Genomic DNA, 23287 nt, shown 5'->3' with positions numbered 1-23287 from the left:
AACTGGACAAAGTTCAGCTGTCATGTAAATAAAAAAGGTTTCCTTTACACACCAAATGGTGATCCTATAAACACTGACTCTGCTCTTGGCACTTACATGCAAGTCTATTTCACAATTTTCCCATGAGAAAAGGGCTTCTGAGGTTTATTTCTCAACATGGTCACAGTAAATGAAAATAATGGAGGTTTCATCATTGACTCTGGTATTGAGCCGAGCTTATCTGGCATTGAGAACTGAAAATTCCCAATCTTGTTTTTTTCAGTTGTTTGATCCATGAAAATAAATGTTCTGGAGAGGGCAATTTAAATATCCCTAGTCACAGCAGGAGCTATTTACATTTTGATTCTAACCTAATCAGAAACAGCAGCATGTTTATGATGCAGCAAGAGAAACACCAACTTTTCATGCATGAAACTCTCATCTGCATTATTCATCCACATCAAACTTCAGGCATTAGCAACAAAGAACTTGCACACAAATCATCCATTCCAAGCAAAACTTTGTTCAGTTTTTACTTTAGACTTTTAATAGATGGTGAATCATGTTACTGAAATTGTGTTTAAAGCCATAACCAACTATGGACAAGGGACACTGGGTGCTGCATCTTTTGTCTTTGAAAAGGGAAGATGGTAAGATTACAGATTGCATATTCCTCTATATCCAGCCATAGTGCCATTTTATTACTGCTCCCATGCCATTAACAAAGCATACACACAAACAACCCTCAGCTCATTTCCAAAAGAAACCAAAATAAAAAAAAAACCAAAAAAACAACAGAGTCCTCCATAAACCACTCAAAACCAAATAGTTCACTTCAGGCTATTTACAACACACTGCTTAAGAAACCAAGCAGCTTGAATGTTAGGACATTAGAACATTATGTCTCAAAAGACTTGGAGGTTTGCCTCAATAAAAAAACAACAGAAATAAAACATAACTAGTTAACTAGTGCTGCACTGAGAATAATTTCTTATTTACCTAACCTACAAGAAAAAACCCAGCAGCTTTGATCTGTCTCATTTTTAAGGATTTTCTTTTTTCTTACCATCATCTCTAGGTACTACTTAATCTTGCAATAACAAAGGAAGAAAGAAGAAGAAAGGAAGAAATAGTGATATATGTTACAGAAAAGTAAGAGTTAATTCTATTATAAATAATTTACTGCCAGCACAGGAAAAATACTGGACTAAATCTATACAATACAGTGACAGTACTTAGAATGACTAAACTCCATTTGCAGTATTTGTGAGAGTGCAGAGATAGAAAACTCCATAAAAATGGGAATTTCAATTGCTCCAGGCTGTGACCCAAGGTTGCATTTAAGAGATTTACTGACTGTTTCTTGGAAGAGGTAGTCAAAGAAACCCAGAGCACAAAGCCCCATTCTACTTGGCCCTGAGCAGCAAGCAGCCTCTGATTCAGAATGTCTCTACCAAGCAACTACTCACATGGTGACCAACAGTGACAAGTTCAGTATCATCCAAGGAGTGTAAAAGACTATAAAAAAAAATCCTTTGTGGTAGTGCTTAGATTCAGAGGCTATTACATTGAAATGATGAAGTTTTAAATATGGATTAAAACTAGCAACCAAAAGGACAATATTTTCAGATAGAAAGATGATGGTTTAAAGATACCATGACACAGATTCAATGTACACTATACTAATTACAATTATTTTAAAGAAAGATAATTTCATATACTGCAATACTTTTATTCATGACCTTCCTTGAACTATGCATGCTCTTAAAGGAATTATGTGCCATGGAAGAAAATTCATCATTGACTCAAAGATTAATAATAATTATATTCATTAGTAATTAATACTATTAATAAATAATTATTTATAACAAAAGGGATAAAAAGGGATAATTATTGTCTAATAAAAGGCAGCAAAAAATGGTCAGGTTGTTACAATGGAGAGCTGTCCCAAGGAAGTTCCCCAGGAATCTGTGCCAGAATGTGTGCTGCCCAATATACTTAGTGACCTGGAGAAATGGATGAACAGAGCAATGAGTAACACTGTTGATAATAAAGTATTAAACCCAAATATTAAGAGTGAAGTATAGAAGTATTTTGTGATATTGACTGAGGAAACAATAATATGTCAGATGGGATTCAATTGAAAAGTACATGGGGAAATAGCTGTTCAAAAATCTTATCAGTCTTTTGGATATATTGTGGAAAAAGATCTCAGAACTACTGTAGATAGCTCTAAAAAAATAGCTGAATTATACAGACAAAAGCCTCACAAGTGGCCAAAGTAAAAATTCACCATAAACTCACAGGGAACACAAACAAGGCACAATTAGAAAGCAAAAAGAAACTGTGCACACCTTGCTAGGAAATGACAAAAGGCTCAGAGAGCCACTCTGATACAGGTGATGGAAAGTTGCAGCTATCTGTTTTTTGGTCTGAAGCAACTGAGGTTTCTCAGTTACCTTTGCTCTGAGGAACAGGATTAGCTCAGCAAGGTGCAAGTACCAGGATACCTGAGTACTGTTTGCTTAGGGCAAAAAAGGAAGGAGTGCATTTGCAGGGAACCCAAGCTTATCCAGGCAGAAATTTCTGTTTCTGTTCTTTTCTGTCCTGAGTAGATCTACTGACTGGTGTAATCATTCTTCAAAGAGAGAGTGAATTGTGAATAATTTATTTGTGAGTTCATGTAAGCCACCTGTGAAAGTGCTTACCAGATGTGGAGGATGAAGAGCTGAGTCTTCAGATGTTGGTAACATCATCTTGACAGAAATGTTGTTTCCTTATACAGCAAATGTGTTCAAATTGCTGTCTTACAAAATATAGTGGTCAAGTTTCTGTTTTATTAGTCCTCTTATAAAAGACCAGAAACACTGACAATTTTGTATTCTTCCCACATTCCAGAATATTGAAATACTAATGTGTCTCTATATCTGCCTTCTGTTTAGTGATGCTTAAGTTGGGTTCCCAAATTCAATACTGAAGCCTTAATGCCTATAACTCTACTTGAGATAAATGGAAAAAAAGAAAGAAATCACTTTATTTGTGGACCTTTAATGTTCATGAATAAAAGCAAAAGGATTTTGATAGAGGTCTGTGAGTGCTAGTAAGGTTCCTTGCTGAAGAGTGGTGATTTTTTATTTCCTGTTTCCCTTAAGTGCTATCAAAAACAGAACTTCTGATAAACCTAAGTGTAGGACTCCAAACTGACAGTGTTTTTTCAACTTCAAGCAGCCTCTTGTACTAGTTAAAATACTGGATGCAGTGTGAGATAAATTGAAACATCCTGACAGCCAGCAATTCCTCTGCCTTCCAGATCCTGAGATATGGATGCTGGAGTGACCATTTTGGACTCTGCTCAGTCAGTAAGGCTGGGGAGCACACTGAGGTTTGCAATATGCCTCCATCCCTCATTATCTTGGATTGTTGAAAGCAGACTTCAAGTTGAGCCTCAGCCTCTGTGCTGTCAGGCAGGCTGCTCTGTCACACAGAGAAGTAAGTGATTCTAATTCTGGAAGCAGGATGGCAGAAAAAAAAATATAAGATACTTCAGAACAGAAAACCTAAATGGGAGTTCACATATGGATAAACTCTTACAACCAAAAAAGATTCTTTTATGAATTGGGCATTCTGGATTGATCTATCCAAATCTTTCATTTGCATCTGTCTCATTTAAAGAATGTAGTACCTGTTGAGAGTGAAGGTACTTTGATCTTATATTCTGTACTAACAACAGCTGGTACCTGACAGATACTCTTGGTAAGTCCTAAGGGGCTGCCTTAATTAGGTGAGCTCTCTTTGGATTTGGGTGAGTGCCAAATGCCAACCACTGATGAGGCATAACCTGCACTATTCTGGTGAGAACCAGTATAGCCTCCCTCTTCAGCTGATTATGGGAGCTTTTAGACATTGCAAAGGACAAATTCAAAGGAATCAGGATGTTACACAGAACTGCAGGGCAAACATTAATGGGGCCTGAACTTTCTTATTTTAGGATTCTGCCCTCAATTGTTCTAGTTTTTTTACTGCACTGAAGCCTGAGGATGCAATATCTACTCCCTTAGCCCAGCTCTCTCTATGAAATGGTACATAAGAGACAACCTTAAGTACCAATAAGACTGTTTAAAGAAACTATAAAGAAAAGCTGTTGGGGGCAAACAGGAAGATACCAGTTAATATACCATAGTGAATGTTATATTTACATATATAAAATTTAAGACTTCCCAAAGCCATACAGTCTCAAGGACTACATGGCTGATATTTTACCTTTCTGGAAATACAATGAGGCATAACACAATTCTATTTCCAAAGGAAAAACAGCAAGTGCTGCTAAGAGGTTGAAGCCCTACAGCTGCATTTTCCATAATTTCTCTCCGTAAATTTTATAGACACCATAGGTCTACCTAGGGGCACAATGTAAATCAAAACTATTAGCAAAGGGATCTCTAGGTCTTCCATTGCCTCTAGGTACAATAAAATGGGATTATGAATTTTTGCATTCAAATACATTAGTCAAAATACTCAATATTCTCAGTTACTCAATATTCTCAGTATACTGCTGCCAAAGAAGCAGCAGTAGCCAAGGTCAATAGATATGTAAAATAGGCAATTCAGTAGCTATTATTCCATTATTGAGCACTGATAAAGTCTAGTGCTACCAAGGAGCCCAGGTCTAGGTAGGAATATTTAGTATGATGCCCAAAAAGGGGGTAGATGCAGCTTTGGAATTCCATTAAAATAAGGCTTTAAAGGAAATGCTCCTGTGCATCTGTGATTTTAACAGAGGTGTTTCCACATGGATTTTTAAAATCAGAGGCATTGCGGAAGGAAACAAAGAACTGATTACACTAATTACTGAAACACACTGTGCAGTATTATCAGCACATATTCAGGGGACACAAACAGACCCAGATTTGAGGAAGATGATGTAGAACAATCAAGAAAGAAAATCTAAATCCATACATTCTTGGCTTTTACAGGGTTTTTCCCTCTACAACAAGGAACTTACTTCAAAGCAACTAAAGCTTACAAAAGATGAGTCAAGTCAAGCCTATTATGCACTCCATATAGAACACTACTTCGAAGTAGTTTGCACTGATCCTTCTACAGCTCTGCAAGCTGAAGCACTTGCACAACACAGAAAGTTTCAGAGGATGCTGGTCCTGGATAGAGTTGAAAGTGAGAACTGGAGAACTGAGTTTTGAAATTTGAGAGTAGTACAGCCTGGAATATGCTAGCCCCTTAAAGTGACTGTCTAAAATACCATCCACCAACAGCTCAGTCTAATCTCATCTTACCAGGGGTTACTGAAACACTATCAAAAGCAATCCGTTTTCTTTTGTCTTTAAACCCAGTGGGGAAATCTCTTACAGTGGAAAGATCTGACAACAGAGAAGACAATCCCTTCTGCATTACTGTGTTGTGCTACTGCAAGTTCAGCTTTCCACACTGCAATGGATTTTAGGTTGTCTCTTCACACCCTTTCTGGTTCTATTTTTATCTGACACAACATGTCACAAGCTCCAAGCCAATAAGAAGTGATGTGTTAAAACTAATAAAATATCTAACCTTCCTCCCCATCAAGGCTGGATGGGGCTGGTCTAGGGGGATGTGTCCCTGCCCAGGGGGGTTGGAACTACGTGATCTTTAAGGCACTTTCCAGTCCAAGCTGTTCTATGATTCTGTGATCTCAACTTGCTAAGGATCTCAGTGTTTGGAGCTGCAACCAATCAAACTGAAAGTGTTCCACTGTTAGTCACTGGGGTTATCAGCAATGAAGATAGTTTCCTGGCATCTGTGATTTAACTCTAATTACTTGTTATCCTCTGTGTATGTTTAATAAAGAGCTGCTGGCTCTTGGTAGAAAAGGTCAAAACAGTCTAATAATTGCTGCTTCTGTATACATGTAGCAATCCCCACACTTCTTTTCCCTGGGCTTTTCATTTGCTTAGAAATTGCTGCTTAATTGATACTTGTTTGCACACATCTTAACACAGTCACTTTGTATCATGTATCTCTCTTGAGACTGCCTGTGCCAACCTCTATCTTCAACCCATGAGGTAAGTGTTATACTGGCACTGAAGATAAAACTTGGGATATTGAGAATATTTCCATAAATGCCTGGATGGAGTATTTATTTCCTGTGCCATGAGTGACATAAGTGCAATGTTATAATCACAACTTATTCTTTGCACCTTCCTGTGCTAACTCCTGGCCAGCTAACACTGACATTTAGTTAGTTCTTGACAGAGAAAGCTCGACTTAGGAAAGCAGTGGCTGCCTTAATTGCTGATTCCTCCTGGGAATACAGGCTTTCAGCTGTGATGAAAATGCGTTGAAATAAAGTATTGATGATGGGTATACCAGAAAGGTCATTCTCACTCCTGGAGAACTGTCTGTGTGTCTGCCTTAGAGAAATTAATTCAATTGCTTCCCTTTGGGACCGATGCAGCCCACCAATGTGAGTTTAAACAGCAATAAGAAAGCTTACATTGTGAGCAATGAATATTTCAACACTCAGAGAAAGAAGGGAGAAGGGTGATAATTTTGCCCTGAGAAGTCCACAGCAGAAAAAGACTGGTTTGTTCTGTTATTTAAGAGCAGCAGCATGAAATATCTTAAGAGTTGAATAACATTCCTTACTAAGGGATCTGCATCTGAAAATAATTGTGTTCTTATTAATCTGCTGGTCTAACATCATTCATGAACACAGAAAACCTTTCCATCTTCTTGTCCCCCTTATCACTCTTGTCCCCTACACCTTGTGCCAGCCCTACATCCACTGAGCTGCCTAGTTTGTAATGCAGGTCTGCAAATTGCTGTCTCCTAGAAGCAGTTAGCCATTACACAGGAGAAACACCACACTATTAACCAAGGTATAGGTAAGGGGATGCATCACCATTTTTTGCAATGGGAAATATTTTTATCATGAACTATTTCAGTGTACAAGGAAAACAAAGTGGAGGAAGTGAGGTCTGGATTGAGGCCCGTTTCTATATACAAAGAATCTGACATATAAACAGATTACTGTGGAGTGACAGATTACAGTGCATGCTATCAGCCCACGGGAAATCACTTATGCAAGGGACAAGCACAGAAGCAGATGTAGGGCCAGAGAAACCGCATTTTAATCACCATGCCTGACTTTACATATTATGTTAATAAAACAAAGTAATGCTCCACTAATGTTATAGGAATGTTCATATTTTATATTCTTTTGCTCTTGATGATGATGTTTACTTAGACTATAATTCTTTTGGATCAAGGTTTAAATTTCACCACAATTTTTGAGACAATGCTTGACCAGCACAATCTGAAACACTAGATGTTTCCTGGACACTTTTCATGTGAACCATAACAGTACCCCACCCTTTCTAGACACTGACCTTCACAGGATTCTCCACTTGGTGCAAACATGCCATTGTCATGGTAGCCATCCCTGCACTCGCAGTGGTACCAGCCAGGCAGGTTGATGCAGTTGGCACGGCTGTCGCACTGAACAAAGCCATCCGAGCACTCATCAATGTCTGCTCATGGAGAAAGCAAAACAGAAGAAATTCACACAGAGGAAATTGCTATATGCATCCAAGGAAAGAACAACATCCCTGGTGTTTCTGGGCTTCACAGATTTATTTTCATTACTGACACTTGAATTTGCAGGATTAATTACAGTGAAGTTTTGAATTGTTTCCATAAAAGTACTTGGCTGATGATTTTGGGCCTAACAGCAGCAGAGATACTGCTAACCTCAATTTACTGCCTACATAGTAACAACTCATTTTGTCACAATACATGACAGGTAATCTGACATCTGTTTAAAGTGCCCATAATATGATGAAAAGAATTAAGTCCCAGTTCATATAAGATGTTAACCTTTTGAGTAGTGCAGGCTGCTGATAAAATAAATTTTTTTTTCCAGGGGTATATGAAAACATTAAATACTTACTCTAGTCTTTGCTTATGCTTTTGGTGACACCAATTTTAGGTTAGAAGGGCTTCCCTAACCTGTGGAGTTCCTGCAGATTTATACCAGCACCTCTGAATCTCAATATAACTCACTGCAGGCTCCTCTCTAATCATCAAAGAAAACAACTGGGTTCCCAAACAAATGCTTAAATCATGAGGGTGAAACACAACACATTCTCCTTCTCCTGGAAATTCCTTCTGGAAGTCTCTTGAATGAACAACTTCCACTGACTAAACTTTACAATAACAATTTATCATAGATTTTTTTTTTTATATACACTCACTAGATCCAAAATCCACTGAAGTGTGTTCTAAAGATACCCAAACTCAGAGACTTAGCAGAGGTGCAGACAACTTTGTGACATGTTCATTTCCAGTGCCTTCAGGTACACAGTGAGCTGTACTAAAGAACAGGTCCCAGAGTATGAATCCTGTTAGCAGATAGGGAATACCAGGAGTAAGGAGTCAAACAGGAGTAAAACTGAGTTGTTCCCTATCAGATTCACTGCCTCATCACTGTGTTTTATACCAGAAGTAGCATACCTACCTGAGCATCAAGCTGACTGAGAGGTGCCAATAGAACCAACACAAAGGGAGGCACAACATGCTCAAACTGCCTTCAGAAACAAAAAGCTCTAATCCCCCTTCCACCCTCATCATGAGTTTGAACAATTCACTCTCAGCATTCTGGCCACTCTGGCTAAAGCAAGGGTTCAACCTCTCTTTAAAGATTGAATCTTTAAAACTAAGAACTGAAGGAACAAATTAAGACCCAAACTCTTGAAGTACATCAGCAGTTGATCTAGTATCCTCTAGGATACAGATATGAAGGAGAGGTGTGATGTGACTACTGAGATATATGTGAAATATGTCAAAATTCTGCCCACAGTCCCTGCTAGCTCTCATTTATGTAATTTGCTATTTTCATGTGAGGAAGTGTAAACTGGCTAAGAAAATAAACTGTGAGCTTCAATAAAGTAATGAATCTCTTTTCTGAGAATAATAATGTGTGGCTAGATAGACATACTCTTATCAAGTATTTTGTGAAACCTATTCAAACACAAACTTTACAAAACCCTGAGACTTCCTTATCCATTGAGACCACTTTGTTCCACATTTGAAGGTAATAAAAATATTAGTGTGTGGGGAACACCTGCATAAGCTACAAGTCACTCACATTTAGTTTTGAGTTGTGTTTTTCTTAAACATGACAGGGGGTGTGAGGGATGTGCTCTGGGTGTTTTAATTACATGCCAAATAATTGTTTTATAATTTTTTTTTTTAGTAACTGTACAACTGTATCATGAGCATATTATTTTTTAAAAGCTTTACAGACCCTTGATAAAATCTCATTAGAAATTTTCGCTATAATGCATCAGTCTGATTTTCTATCAACATTATCTCTAAACAGGCACCCCTGATGTACATTATCAGTATTGGTGATGATAAAAATTACCAATACTCCTGCTGCAATAATGCAGCAAGTGTGTATTTTGCTGCTTTGTGCACCACAAATTAAGTCATAAGTCCCTATTGGTTTAAAACAGAATTTTCAACTCCACTGTGAACCAAGATAATCATCTGAGTAGCTCTGCTGCAGGACTGAGAAATGCCAAACCTTTACAATCTTCTAGTGCTCAGTGTGTTTCTTTCTAAATCAGTATAAACTCTGGCCTTTTCCTTGTGAGCAGCCAGGAGCCAGTGGGACCTCAGAGGTGTTTGAGAGATCAGAGGAAGATCAATGAAAATTATGTTACAGTAGTGAGAAAAGGTTGGCTGGCAGTCTGTGTCTTATCTACTGCTACTTGCTCAGAAAGCCAGAGATTACACATGAAAAAGGAAAAGAAAAGAAGAAAGGACTGCAATCTGGAAGGTCCCTTACCATGGGGAATAAGTGCCTGGCAGACAGCTCTCCAGGCAGAACAGAAGTGACCTGAACGCTTGGGTTCACCTGGCCAGAGCAACACAACTCTGGGGCTGGCTAAAGCTACAAACCCCAGAGAGCCAACAGTGCATGTTCATCAGAGGCTGAAAGAGAAGAGCTGTTGTTGACTTGAAATTGGTCTTCATACTGGCTACTTAATAACTTTGCATTAAGATGCTGACTTGCATATACTGCCTTGGGAAAATGGAATATATTTATTGGTGATGACCTGGAGAAACTAGTGCTATTTAGGCCGAAGTAACAGACATGAATTAAAGAAAGCCTGTGTTCCTCTCTTGAGAAAAAAATTATGTGTGAATCTATAAGCCCTATAAGTGTAAGAGCAGTATCACATGCATGAGCAAAATTCATTCAGATGAACTCATTGATTATTCAGGAAAAACAAGCCGTGAACGTCACATCAGTATTGGTAAAGTGACAACAAAACCAACTTCTCTGTATTTATTTGCCAACTAGCTAATGAATCTGTAACACAAGAAGTATTACTTGGGATGAAATGCTTCATCTGATGTCAATGAACAAAGAAATACATTTCTTCCAGTTTTGTTATGACTGCATGCAAAGTTGGAGTTTTATATGAAAGCCTCCCATCATAAGCATGTATGGAAGCACACTGCAGGTCTTGGAGAATGTCTTACTCCCCACAGATTATCTGCCATTGCATTGGAACTATTGCTGCATCCATGCTGAATAAACCATTACTCCTTTCATGATTTTGCAGCAAAGAAAAGAAATCCAAAACACTTCTCATCATTAACCTTTTAGGCAAATGACATCTTAAGCATGTGCCAGCAGATTTCAAAACATAGATTTCCCTTATGCATAGAATTTTGTTTTAGTTCTCACAGCTAATGCTGATTATTAATTCTAGGAGAAATGTGCTCTGTAATGGGATAAAATATGACTGTTGCAGCTCTGTTAAACAAGAAATGTGTCTTACAAAGCAAAAGCACTGATTTCACAGAAGAATTTCTTGACATTTGGATAAAAAGATTTCTGCTTTCAAATAGGCATAGCATGGCTTAGGAAGTGCTGCAATAGTATCCACAACTGAAATTATCTTATTAGTATGGGAAAAGCAGACAGAAATAATTTTCCCGTCCTATGGTGAAACCTTCTTGCATGAATCATCTTGCAGCTGCTCAGTCAGAGGTGTGAGCTGACAAGAGAAGGAAAATTGATTGAAGTTTTGCTTGGCCAGTGGCTATGGTCTATCAGTGTGCAATATGGAATATTAACAGTGATAATGAAGTCCTGTTTGATACTGTACTAGAAAAGCGTGGAAAATGAAATATTACTCTATAAAAGAAAGTTAGCAAAAGGCTATATATTTTCACTTATACCAGTCAGCTTTCTTATTTTCCTATTTAGTTACTCATTTTTCAACTTAAAATTTTAATTTTTTTTTCTGAGGCCTCACCCTAATAAAGTAGATGCACAATCAGAGGCATTTTGAAAGTAAGCCCAGCTCCCCTTGACATGACATTTGCTCTCCCAAATACCTTCTTTATACCTCAAGATCACTCATTTCCTTAACTGTGGCAACAGTTTTAGCTATTATACCCTTTTTCTCTTGGGAACACTGAGAAAGCTCAGCTCCCTGAAGGGTAAAATAAGATCATTAGCAAATTATCCACTGCTACAAAAAGAAGAAAGGAGAACTAGCTGTCTGATTCCCATTATTAGAGAATTTCTGTATAATAACACTTTTTGAAGACTGAAAGTGGTATAAAATTGCCAATTAGAAAGACAGCAGTTCTCTTTCATCCAGCAACAGGACCAAGCTCTAATATAGTCAAGCTGCACTCAACAATGAACCATGGTATGGAGGAGGGGTATTGCTACCATTTTATATTACTCACTTCAAGACATAAATAGTAATTACCAAGTCCTCTCTTAGAAAAGCCTGCATTCACAAACTTATAGAGACACAGAGCACAACACAGTGTATGAATATTTTCTGTCATAAACTGCTTTATTCAGGTCAGTACAAACCAAAGCCCTTGCTTGTCAAGAAGTCAACACCACAGATTGGAAGCTGTGAATATTTAGAAGTTAGTTGTCTCCATACTGGAATTTTTTCTGTGACAGAATAATACATGGAACCTAGCTAAGACTGCCAGTTAAGAGAGATTCCCAATTGCAATAATCTCTCCCGGTCCTAATTGGATATGGTTATAGAGATTAATGAGCAGCCAACATTTTCCAAAATGTTCAGTCACTCCTGACTCAAGCTAAATTTGAGAACTCATTTCAATGGCAAGAGCCTTTCCAGCCCCATGCTAACCTTCTGAGCCATCCACATCCCAGCCCCACACACAGTATAAATACAGTGCAAACAATTGAAAGAAAAATCATTTCATCAACAGATCACTGAAGAAGTGGTTTAGGAGACTCTGAAGCTGCTTACATGGAGAAATCTTCAATATTTCATGAGTGCATTTGGAACAGTCAGACTCTGATGTGCCTTTGCATATGTCAATACAATTTCAAGGATATTATGTCTGGTTTGTATGTAAAAGGTCATGTTTCAACTATTCAGATTTATGCTAGGATAACAGAATATACAGTAGGATTAAGATGATGTCTGGCTTATCTAATTTTAGTAAATACATATGGAAGAAGGAAAATGCCTTATTCAGTAGGACTAAGTGAAAGTTCACTGAACTACATGAAGTATTTGCTATCAATGACTCAGTTTCCTGGACTAGCCTTGAAAAGGGCTCAACTCTACTGCAATTTCTAGAGTTCCAAGTCTTGCACTTAAGAACTAAGAGGTGTTTGTGTTGGTTTTCATGTGATAACAGATTTCTAATATGATAATACTTCAGAAGACCCTCTGTTCAACCAGACCTTTGATTTGAGTTCTTATGCAAAAACAGGTCAAAGAGGAGAAATGTAAGATCCTGAAAGTAGTTCAATATACTGGAGCTATCTTACAAAAACAAAAGATCAGCTTTTGGGATTTCCATCCCATTCATTCTCATATACCATATGCATATAAATATCATAAAGAGGATTAAAATACTTTAATAATATAGTGGCTAAGAATGCTGAGATAATCCAGGAAGATATCAGTTATACCAGAAAACCTAAGTTGTTTGGAATGACTTCTAAATCTATTTTGTAAAGTTTGAGCAGTTCCTTTTTTTTCTAACACTGTGCCTGACTCCAAAAAGATTTTTTTCCTTTGTCAATCACAGTCCTGGAACCTGATTTTGTTTAGAGTCTCACTTTGATTTGTCATCTTTGAGGAACTCCTTGAAGATATGATATCATATCTTGAGTACTAGGGCACTTTCTTCACTGTATGGGTTCTCACATCAAAGTTGTCATTAAACCATAAAATGTTCTTGATTTTAACTACAATTTCATCCCAAAATTGTATTCAGTTACAAGTTTAAATCACAAAGAGCAAGTTTACAGATGGCCCATGGGACACAGCAAGGAGAGGAATCACCCACAATTCCATCTTACCATAACACAGTTCCATAAGCAAAAGCACAGAAACACAGCTATCTCAGATACAGCCTTCAGAGAATGAAAACAATGGTCCTTCCTCTCCCTGCTCCCCTGTTAATGAATTAGGCCCATTTTGGGAAAAAAAAAAATAAAATTGGAATGTCTTTGGAGTTGCTGCTTCTATATCAACACCTCCCAGATCTAGTAGAACTTCTGGTTAAGTCATCTTAAATTGCCTTGACAGGTGGAGTCGGTGCTGCAGATGATACGTTCTTCACTAAGAATTTCCAACTGTCATGTTGCATGAAAAAAATAGCTACTATTATAACAGGTCTTTTTTCTTTTTTCTTTTTTTTTTTTTTAATCCCAGCAAGACCATGATTGCAGTTTATAAAGTACCCTGTCCACGGAAAACTAATTTAGTTACATTAATGAAAAGGAAGCCAAATGTGATTGAGAATGTAATACAGAATTATAGTTCATTAATTCTTCAAGTCTGCAATTTTCCAGACTCCTGATCCCCCATTGATTTCTGCACACCCCCATAGGTCCTGCTAAATGCCAGCAAAAATAAATCCAATCGTGTTGGTATTTCATGTGTGGCAGTGGCGGTGCTCCAAAATTAGATAGAAATATTATCAAAGAGAATTTTCCACTGGCTGCTTCACCATGTGGTCCTGCTAACAATTCTTTGTTGTCAAAAATTGATCAATTACAGATCACACCAATAATTGAAACTGTGCCTCCCATTGCACACCCAATACCATCAAAGCAAGTGGTATTTGTAGCAATTGCAATCCACAGCACCTAATTGGCCATGATGAACTAGGTGCATCCATGAATACTGTAGAAAAAAAAATATAGTTTTCAGCTCTACTGTGTGACACTGATCATGCCAATCCTCGTTAGAAAGACTAATTAAGAGGAATTGGGCTTCTATAGTTGTTAACAGAGGTGGTTTTGCTTCCACTGTGTTCATCATCCTTAGTACAGCATCTCATGTTAACTGTAACACATGTTTCTGTTTCTTCATCAGCCCTATCTTGAAAAAGAAAAGCACTTCTTTTCTTCAAGATAGCAAGAACACTCTTATACCCTGAAATACATTGATATACCGGTTTAGATACTTACTAGCATCTGAAAGTTAATTCTTTCTGTCTGCACATGAGAAACAGGACTAACACATTAGCGGCTAGCTGCTAAAGATGGATAAGAGTCGCTGAGTTCTAAACAAAAGGGAACTAATTTGAAAAGAGAAGAGCTGTTTTAGCCAAATGTCACCTCCTTTCCAGTGGGGAAGGAAGCCTTCACCTGCACAGGGTACTAACAAAACGTCTTGGGTTTCCTCAAGTGAGGAGTCAAGTCAGTCATAACCATGAGTTAGGATGTTTCCACATATGAAAGACTGATGCAACCACCATATTCTCAGCCTTGTAAAAGGTTGTTTTAGATCAGCTCTGTTAAGAATTACAGTTGATTTCCAAGCATTTAGTTCAGAGGCAGTTTATGGAAAACAGAAAAAAGAACCCTCAAAGCAACTCAAACACAGTTTGAGGAACTATGAATTGGTTTTGGCACCTTGATTTGAGCTTGGTCTCCTCCTGTAGTCCTCTACCAATGGCTTCTTACCAAGACTCTTAGTCCATAGACAACTAATTTGCATTGCTACTCTTGAACTGTCAAAACAAGTAGAGATTGTACAAAATTGCCGAAGCACAAAAAAAGGAAAAAAATCCACACACATCATTCTTTCATGCTACAGTTGACAACTCATCAAGAAAACAAGAAATATTCTCAATATAAATACAAAAAAGCTATAGAAGCAGCTTAAAACTAAATCACTATTCCTTTGCTTGGGCTATAAACATATCATAGGCATGATATGTGCAGAGACTGCAGACGTCCTCATGTTGAGAGCAAAAGGAAAAGCTCCATAGGGATACAGGACAATGATTGGCAGAGTTATAGATTTTAATTCCACTAATAGTTGAATGACTCATAATTCATGAGAGAGCTTACAGTGAGTGATGAAGGTCATCCCTATCTCCCTTATATAACAGAAGAAAATTCCATTATAATACTGCCCAGCTGCACTATTCACATTCTATTTATAGCCCACTGTATTTTAAGAATGTAGCTGAAATTTTAGTTTTCATGTTTAATAAGGGACTTTTTTCTCCATAGCAAATAATAGTTAAATTGTGGATGCATTTTGATGTTTTTTTTACAAATAACAAGAAAAACGTGTCTCCTTAGAACTCTTTTGTAGTATTCTTTCTTCCCTGATTTCTTTCTCCCCTTTTTTTTTTCTTAAGCTGCTGCATATAGGACTGTAGTTTTGCAACAAGCTGAAGAAAAATATAAAGAGAAAAAGGTAAGTACCAGTACGTGACTCTTCAGCAAAGAAAAAATCTTTTGCAATTTAAAACCGATGACACTGAGGGAGGAAATAAATTTTATGTACCCAAGAAATTGTGTCAGGCTAGGGAAATGGAGAAAAAGACAAGAAGGATGAAGAGCAAGGCATCTTAAGCTAGAAAACTTAAAGGATGAGGTAAGTAGGGTTCATGACCAAACCCAGAATGCACTTTAAATTCAATATGGGCATTTTTTGTTTAAATTCTTTCAAAGATTTTCTTTGTGAATAATTATACATAAAAATGTAAAGCAAAGTAAAGCAAGTAAACATTCCAAGCTTCTAAAGTCACCAGTGTCTCACTGTTATTTTTATTATCTGAGCTTATTTTTATTATCTGAGAAAAAATCAGGTGAGAACAGAGAGTGACCTCCCTTTCAGACACTGCAGCCAAGTAAAAAGCATCTGATCTGCAGAGCCCTGGCTTTCCTCTTTGATTGCTGCAGATCTCGTTTGTTTACTCTCACAGACAAGTTTTAAACCATTTTTTCCTATATAACGAGATAGCCACTTTTTAGTATGTCCCCCTTGAAGGTCAAAGGGTTTTTTTAGGTTTTACAAATTCACTGTACTTCCCACTGTGAGACAATATCCTGTAAGTTTTCTTTCAGCTATTGATGTACTTAACAGAGGGGCAAGGGGAGAAGAAATGAGATGACCTACATCTTACCTGGAGCTTTGCTACTGTCTTCTTACACAAACTTTGTCACTCAATTTTCCCCATTGTGACTTGATTCCAAATCTGTAAAATGGGGAGAAAGTGCTTCTACCATCTATCCTTGCCCTTTCTCTCCCACCTACTTTATTTGGTAGCACAGATAGATTATAGAAGTCACAAGGAGACTCACTGATAGTAATTGTCTGCATTTTGGCTGATGTTATTTAATTAGTTCATTAATGACAGGGATGAAGGGATCAAGCAGGTTTGCAGATGACACCGAGCTGAGTGATGCAGCTGACAGATCTGATCACAGGATGCTGTCTAGAAGGGACCTGGACAGGCTTGAGCAGTGAGCCCATGGGAATTTCATGAGGTTTAACAAGGCCAAGTTCAAGGTGCTGCAGCCGGATGGGGCAAACCCTGGTACCAGCATGGGCTGGGGATGGAGAGGTCAGAGCAGCCCTGTGAGAAGGACTTGGGGGTGCTGCTGGAGGAGAGGTTGGACATGACCCAGAAAACCAAAGCTGGGCATGGCCCAGAAAACCAAACACATCCTGGGCTGCATCAAAAGAAACATGATTAGACAACCAAGGGAGGTGATTCTGCCCTTACTCTGCCCCTCTACTCCACTCTGGAGTGACCTCACCTACAGTGCTGCATTCAGCTCTGGGGCACCAGCACAGGGGGGACAGGGACCTGCTGGGCTGAGTCCAGAGGATATCCAACAAGATGATCAGGGGATAAAGCACCTCTCCTATGAGAAAAGGCTGAGAGAATTGGAACTGTTCAGCCAGAAAAAGAGAAGACCTCAGGGTAACTTAACTGTGCTCTTCCAGTACCTGAAGGAAACTTAGAGGAAAGACTGGACAAGACTATTTACACAGGGCATGTGGTGACAGGACAAAGGGGAATGGCTTGAAAACTGAGAGTAGGTCTAAATCAGATGTTAGGAGGAAGTTATTACAATGAGGCTCTGGAAGAGGTTGCCCAGAGAAGTTGTGGATGCCCATTCCTGAAGGAGTTCAAGGCCAGATTGGACAGAGCTCTGAGCAGCCTGCTATAGTGAAAAGTGTCCCTGCCAATGGCAGGGGAGTGGAACTAGATGGTCTTAAAGGTCCCTTCTAATCTAAACCATTCCTATGTTTTTGTGATACTGTGATCTTGTATTATTTATTTCAGACAGAGCTCACAATGTAGATCACAAGTGCTTTTTGTAGAAGCCCCCACATGGTTCTGCTACCCTGTAAGGATGTTTGATTTTTATGGACACTTAAAATACTAGTTTGATATAGCACCAGCATAATTCATTAACTTCATATTATTATACATTTCCAAGGAAAATATTTGAAGAAAGGGAAGAGCAGGAAGTTGTTCTGTACACAAACATAGTGAGTTTCAGACTCTCACAAACAGCTTATCTATAACATTCTATAACGTCAAGTTGGTAACCCATCCATTGGCTGCACATGTGTATTTTTCTGTAACCTTAATTAACACTTGAAACATTGTTAACATAGAGCATTCCATGCAGGAAAGGCACATTCTCCAGGGGTTAGCTGAATACAGCTTCTGAGATGGCCAATCATGCTTTCTTTTTCTGTTTAGAATTTCCTCTTAATAGTAAATATAAAGAGTTGGCTTTTATTGGAACACAGCTGAAGTTTTCTGAAATTATTAATTATAATAACAATTAAAATGACAGTAATTAATGATTTTTCTAGATTTTTATCAGTACTGAGGAATATGCGGCATTATTTCTCTTTTCAGCAACAGTCCTTTCTGAACCCAAATTTGGACTGGAAACATTATAGACTCAGGTTTCTATGCTTAGTTCTGAATAAAAACCTTCAAATCTATTCACTTTTTCCACAAGGAAAAAAACCTCATAGAGAAGGATTTCAGCAGAAATTCTGTGCTGTAGTTTCTGGTACTCTCTGTAAAGGATTTTCCAAATTCTTTTGAGCTGGAGAATAAACTTTAAGCACTTTATGCCCTTCATACTAACGAATGGAGAATGTTCAGGCAAGACAAAGGGAACACAGATGCTGTGTTGGGTTTGCATGGCCAGGTTTGGTAAGGCAGGGATGCTACAGCAGTGGCTGCTGTGAGAAGCTGCCAGAAGCTTCCCCCATGTCCACCAGAGCCAATGCCAGCCACCTCCAAGACAGACCTGCCACTGGCCAAACCCAAGCTAGGACAGTGTATTTAAGAAGGGGAAAAGTCACAGCACAGTTAACTACTGTATAGCCTATCAACAGAACAGAAGCTGAAAGGTGATGGCTCCTAACCTCATGATTTATGTAAGGCTTATCAAGAGGAGTACAGGGAAAAAAATACAGGAACCAAAAGAACTCTCTGCTCCAGAGCAGTCAAGTGAGATTTTTCAGAAACTTTCTAGGAATATCAGATTTGACAGTACAAATTAGGCCTGTCTGCCTGGAACAGTCACACTCTGTGAGTGAGGCTATTTCTCCCTATTTATCTCCAAATAGGAACAGATACAGATACTGTGCCCTATGCAGTACATCAGAAAATTACATTAACCAGAAGCATGTAAGCAGTGCAGAAGTACAAATTCTTAGAATTACTGTTCTGAGAAACTATTTCTTTGAAATTGAGGCAAATAAAAAAACAGTATATATAATTTCCAAGTTCAGAAAGGACTCGGTGGCACCACCAAGGTATTGGATTAGATAGTTCATGAGAGAACAGTTCAGCATTTGAGTCATAACTCTTGTGTACATACAGTGCCTAAGCAGCTGCTACATACAGCAGCTCAGAAGGTAAAATTTAATCATTTTCACCCTGGGCAACATGAATATTATAGTTAAATTCACCATGTAAATTTCTGTGTTGATTTTAGCCTACTCCTTACAAGTTCTTGTTTAAATTTCAAAAGTCACCTTATATTTTGAAAGGATTAAAATGTTTTGCAACCACAAGGAAAGCAGTGATGTTATCAATCAGATGACTGATATATTGGTATGGCTTTGTAAGGAAATATCTCATACAGTCCCATCCTGCTAACCTCTCCTCAAATCACAAAAAAAGAAATTCTACCTGAGGATACTATTTTCACACTGCATAACTGTAGTTCAGTGATAGGACTGCAGAACACAAATTATATATTCAAAATTAATTATTAAGGTTCCATATCAGCTTACTGGAAATTCATCATAGTGACATATACTCTAAGTTAGAACTAGTCACTATGCTTAAAGAAGACATAGAAGTTGATTTTACAGGATTCTTTCCATAAGTTTGCTCATGATTCTACTATCTGCTTTTCCTATGGGCAACACAAAAAACAGTAGTTATATGCATTATCTCAATAAATCAAGGCTTCTGAAATAAGTAGCTGACATCCAACATAGCATCTTTGAGAAGGGCAAGTCTGTTATGCAGACTACTCATTACTCAGCCTGTGCAAGCTGAGTAGTGACTTTATGTAGCAGACATGCAAGTTATAAAGGATGTTTCAACACCCTCAGCAAAACCATTACATTATTTTTATCAGCTGGTCCTGTCTCTTTCTGCTGAAATGGAAAACACAGAAAATATTAATTAAATGCAGGTGTAATTCAGAAGTGTTTTCATTTCAGAGATTCCGCTCCCAAGGATAAAAAGCACAGTTATATATTTACAGTTAAAGTTAAGCCTGTTTAAACAGGATACTCAGAACTCTGTGTTTTCATCTACATTACAGCTGGAAAGGTGAAACCTCTGAACCCAACATGCCACATACCCACATACCCAAGCTAGGAGACTTGCCAAGGAAATGGGAAGCACTTGGAAGCACTCAAAGAAGAAAAATGGCAGTGATTCCCCAGGTGATGGCAACAAAGCCCAGCACTGAGCTGGATGTGTAGTTCCAGCATCTCTCCTTACTCACCTCTTCCCTCAGCCAGGGCTCTGGGTTACACAGACCTGAACACCAAAGCCTCAGTGCTGCTGCAGGGCAGTGGCAGCATGCAGCTCAGCATTCCAGCTGGATCACAACTACTTGCAAGGCATAACTGAGTTTCTTTGGGCTCTGTCCCAGGCAATCTTTTTGTTTTTTTTCCCTGCACCAAAGGAAAAGTTTATAATAGCCCACAAACTTCGAAAATTACTGTCCTTGAAATGCCAGACTTCAGTGACTCCAAAGGCCTGACTTTCAGAACATAATGAATTCCTATGGCACACTGGCATCTATTAAAATGTTTTATGCTGCAAATCATGCTTAAGAACTATTTGTCTGCAGAAGTTTTTTTCCAGACTCTATAGAGTAGCTCAACTTTCTCTTATTTCCATGAATTGAAGTCAGATTCTTAATGTAAATAAAACATTCCCTGAAAAAAGTATCCTCTAACTTCTAAGTTTCAAATTTAGGAGCCCAAAACCAGGAGCCTGAATACTCACGACACCAAATTCCAAACAAGTCAAGTGGACCATGAAAATGAATGAAATATGGGAGGTTTCCCTTCTTCATATAACTCTTGATTTGGACAGTCCATGCCTGTGCTGCCTTTATGTTTATTCCACTTCTCTTGCTCCCTTCTGTTGTTTGTTCCTTCACTAAATCCCCCAGCAATCCCTTAAGGACTTCAGAGAATGGATATATATCTCACCCTCATCCACCATTCACCACTTTTTCCATAAACTCAGTTACACCTTTAATTAAGCCAAATGTTAGTAATAATGTATGGCTGAATTAATGTAGAATCTGTAACCTAAAATTCTTCTCAGTTGTTGCTTTCAAAGGTAACAGCTTTGTCTGCCAGTTTATTTTCAGTAGCTTGAAATGGATTGTTTAGTAACAGGTGGACATGATTCTTGCAATAACCAAGGAAAATTCATTAGCAGGAAATTCAAATAGCAGAAAATAACCCAAAAACTTGCAGCCACCTGTTAACAAAAACTACATCAAAACACTACTAGTAGCAAAACTCTGCTTTTTGATCTCATGCATAATTAAAAGCTGTCCATAGGAATACTCAAAGCACAAAACCAGTGTGGAAACTAGAAAAAAGAAGATGACAAGCAGCAAAAATGCAGTAATCTTGTATGCATACACTAGCAGATATGCATACACAGTAGAGAAAAATCTACTCTTTAAGCTTTGAGTCACCAAATTAGAGTTTCAGTAACATTGAGCAAATCTAGCAAAGTCATCCTGTTCTGAGTTCTAAAATATAACACCCTTCAAATACAATTTAAGACAGCACTTCAAAATGCCAATTGAAGAATTAATAATTTTGCAATTAAAAAGATAGTATTAAGTCAGGTACTTTGAAAAAGTTTACCAGGCAGAAACACTTTTAGATTTGCTTGGTAGCATCATCTCTACACTGCAGAAAGCTGCCTTTTAAAGTCACACTGCTTTTAAGCCTTTTCAGACTTAAAAAACTTTTAATATATAAACTCCACCTCCCTAAGCCAATGAATGCATCCCCAACATTAATAATGCCTCAATCCTTATCCTGTGAGAGGAGTATAGAATTTCTCCCACTCATTTTTGTGACTTGATGACTTTTAGTCTAATTCTTATGGCTTAATACCAATTTTTTAAAAAGGTGGTATAGGCTGATATATCTGCATGTGATTCTTCCAGCTGCTGCCTCATTCTACTGCTATATTTCCACATGGCACAGGTCATGATTAATCTAAGCTCCCAACAGATCATTCAAAGGTGTTTTAACAGCTCTGTGCTCTGTTAACTGCAAGACAGCCCACAGTGAACACAGCACACTGAAATATCTGACCAGCAGTAACAGCTGATTCTTCTTCTTATGCTTCCTACAGAAATGAGACTCCTACTGACACCCCAGAAGCACCATTTTGGAAGCAAAAAAAATTATGAAACCATTCTTACTTACACAGGACTTCTCTTTGCAAAAGCTGCACTGAGTTTAGGCTGCACAGGCAGGACCTAAGCATGGACAGCACCATTCCTCTCAGGCTTTGGGAGAAATATAGACAATGATTGAGTATGCAAGGATGGGTTTTGGAAAGGAAATTCTAAACAGTGAGGTGCTCAATGCCTTGGTAAGATTTACCTTCAGGTGTCCCAGGTCACCAAGATCAGTAGCAAACTCTGAAACATGGTGGAAAAGGATCAATATCTAAATAAACTGGAAAAAACTACAGGTCAATCACACCTGATTGGATGTACCCAGGAAGCTGGATCCTGTCACACTTGAGGCCAACCTCAATTGTCTTTGAAAGGTCATGGTGACTGAAAGAAGCTCCTCAGAAATGGAAGAAAGCAAATGTCTTTCCTGTCTTTGAAAAAGGCAAGGATCGAGGGAATCACAAATTAGTCAGTGTCACCTCCACCCCTGGGAAGATGATGGTATCCTCTAAACAGAGTAAGGACAGGAAAGTAATTTGGAACAGTCAACACTGATTTCTGAAGGGGAAATCATGCCTGACCAACCTGATAGCCTTCTCAAGTAAGATGACTAGGCTTGGTGAACAGGAGAAGAGCAGTACATGCTGGTTATCTTAGTAAGATTTTTGGTACTCACACAACATCCTGAGACAAGCTAAAAAGTGGAGGCTAAATGAATGTGAGATAGACTGAAAACCTGCTGAGTATCCAGCACCAGAGAGCTCTGATCAGCTGCACAACATCCATTTGGAGACTAGTCACTTATCAACATACACCTGGGTAAACATCAGCTACCAGGCCAGGACTGCCTAACATCTGGACAATAAGGCAGAGAGCACTCTCAGCATGTTTTCAGGTGATACAAAATTTGGAGAAGGTGCTACACCAGATAGTTTTATTGACATTCAGAGGGACCTCAACAGGCTGGAGAAACTGACCACTAGGAATATCTTCAAGTTCAGAGGGAAATGCAAAGTCCAACAGCTATTAAGA

General features: G+C 38.3%; 1 protein-coding gene across 1 annotated transcript in view; it reads right to left on the bottom strand.

Annotated features, from left to right (window-relative positions):
* NELL2 (neural EGFL like 2) overlaps positions 1–23287 on the bottom strand; it is a 133403-nt gene that overhangs the window by 9186 nt on the left and 100930 nt on the right. Inside the window, exon 16 of the mRNA XM_056516275.1 lies at positions 7359–7499. Within this exon, the coding sequence (XP_056372250.1) occupies positions 7359–7499 (141 nt within the window). The remainder of the gene's footprint in view (positions 1–7358; positions 7500–23287) is intronic.

This window comes from Oenanthe melanoleuca, chromosome 1A (genome assembly GCF_029582105.1).
Source record: "Oenanthe melanoleuca isolate GR-GAL-2019-014 chromosome 1A, OMel1.0, whole genome shotgun sequence".
In the NCBI taxonomy this organism is placed as follows: domain Eukaryota; kingdom Metazoa; phylum Chordata; class Aves; order Passeriformes; family Muscicapidae; genus Oenanthe; species Oenanthe melanoleuca.
The sequence above is the reverse complement of the archived record's forward strand: the minus strand, read 5'-3'. Positions and strand labels throughout refer to the sequence as shown.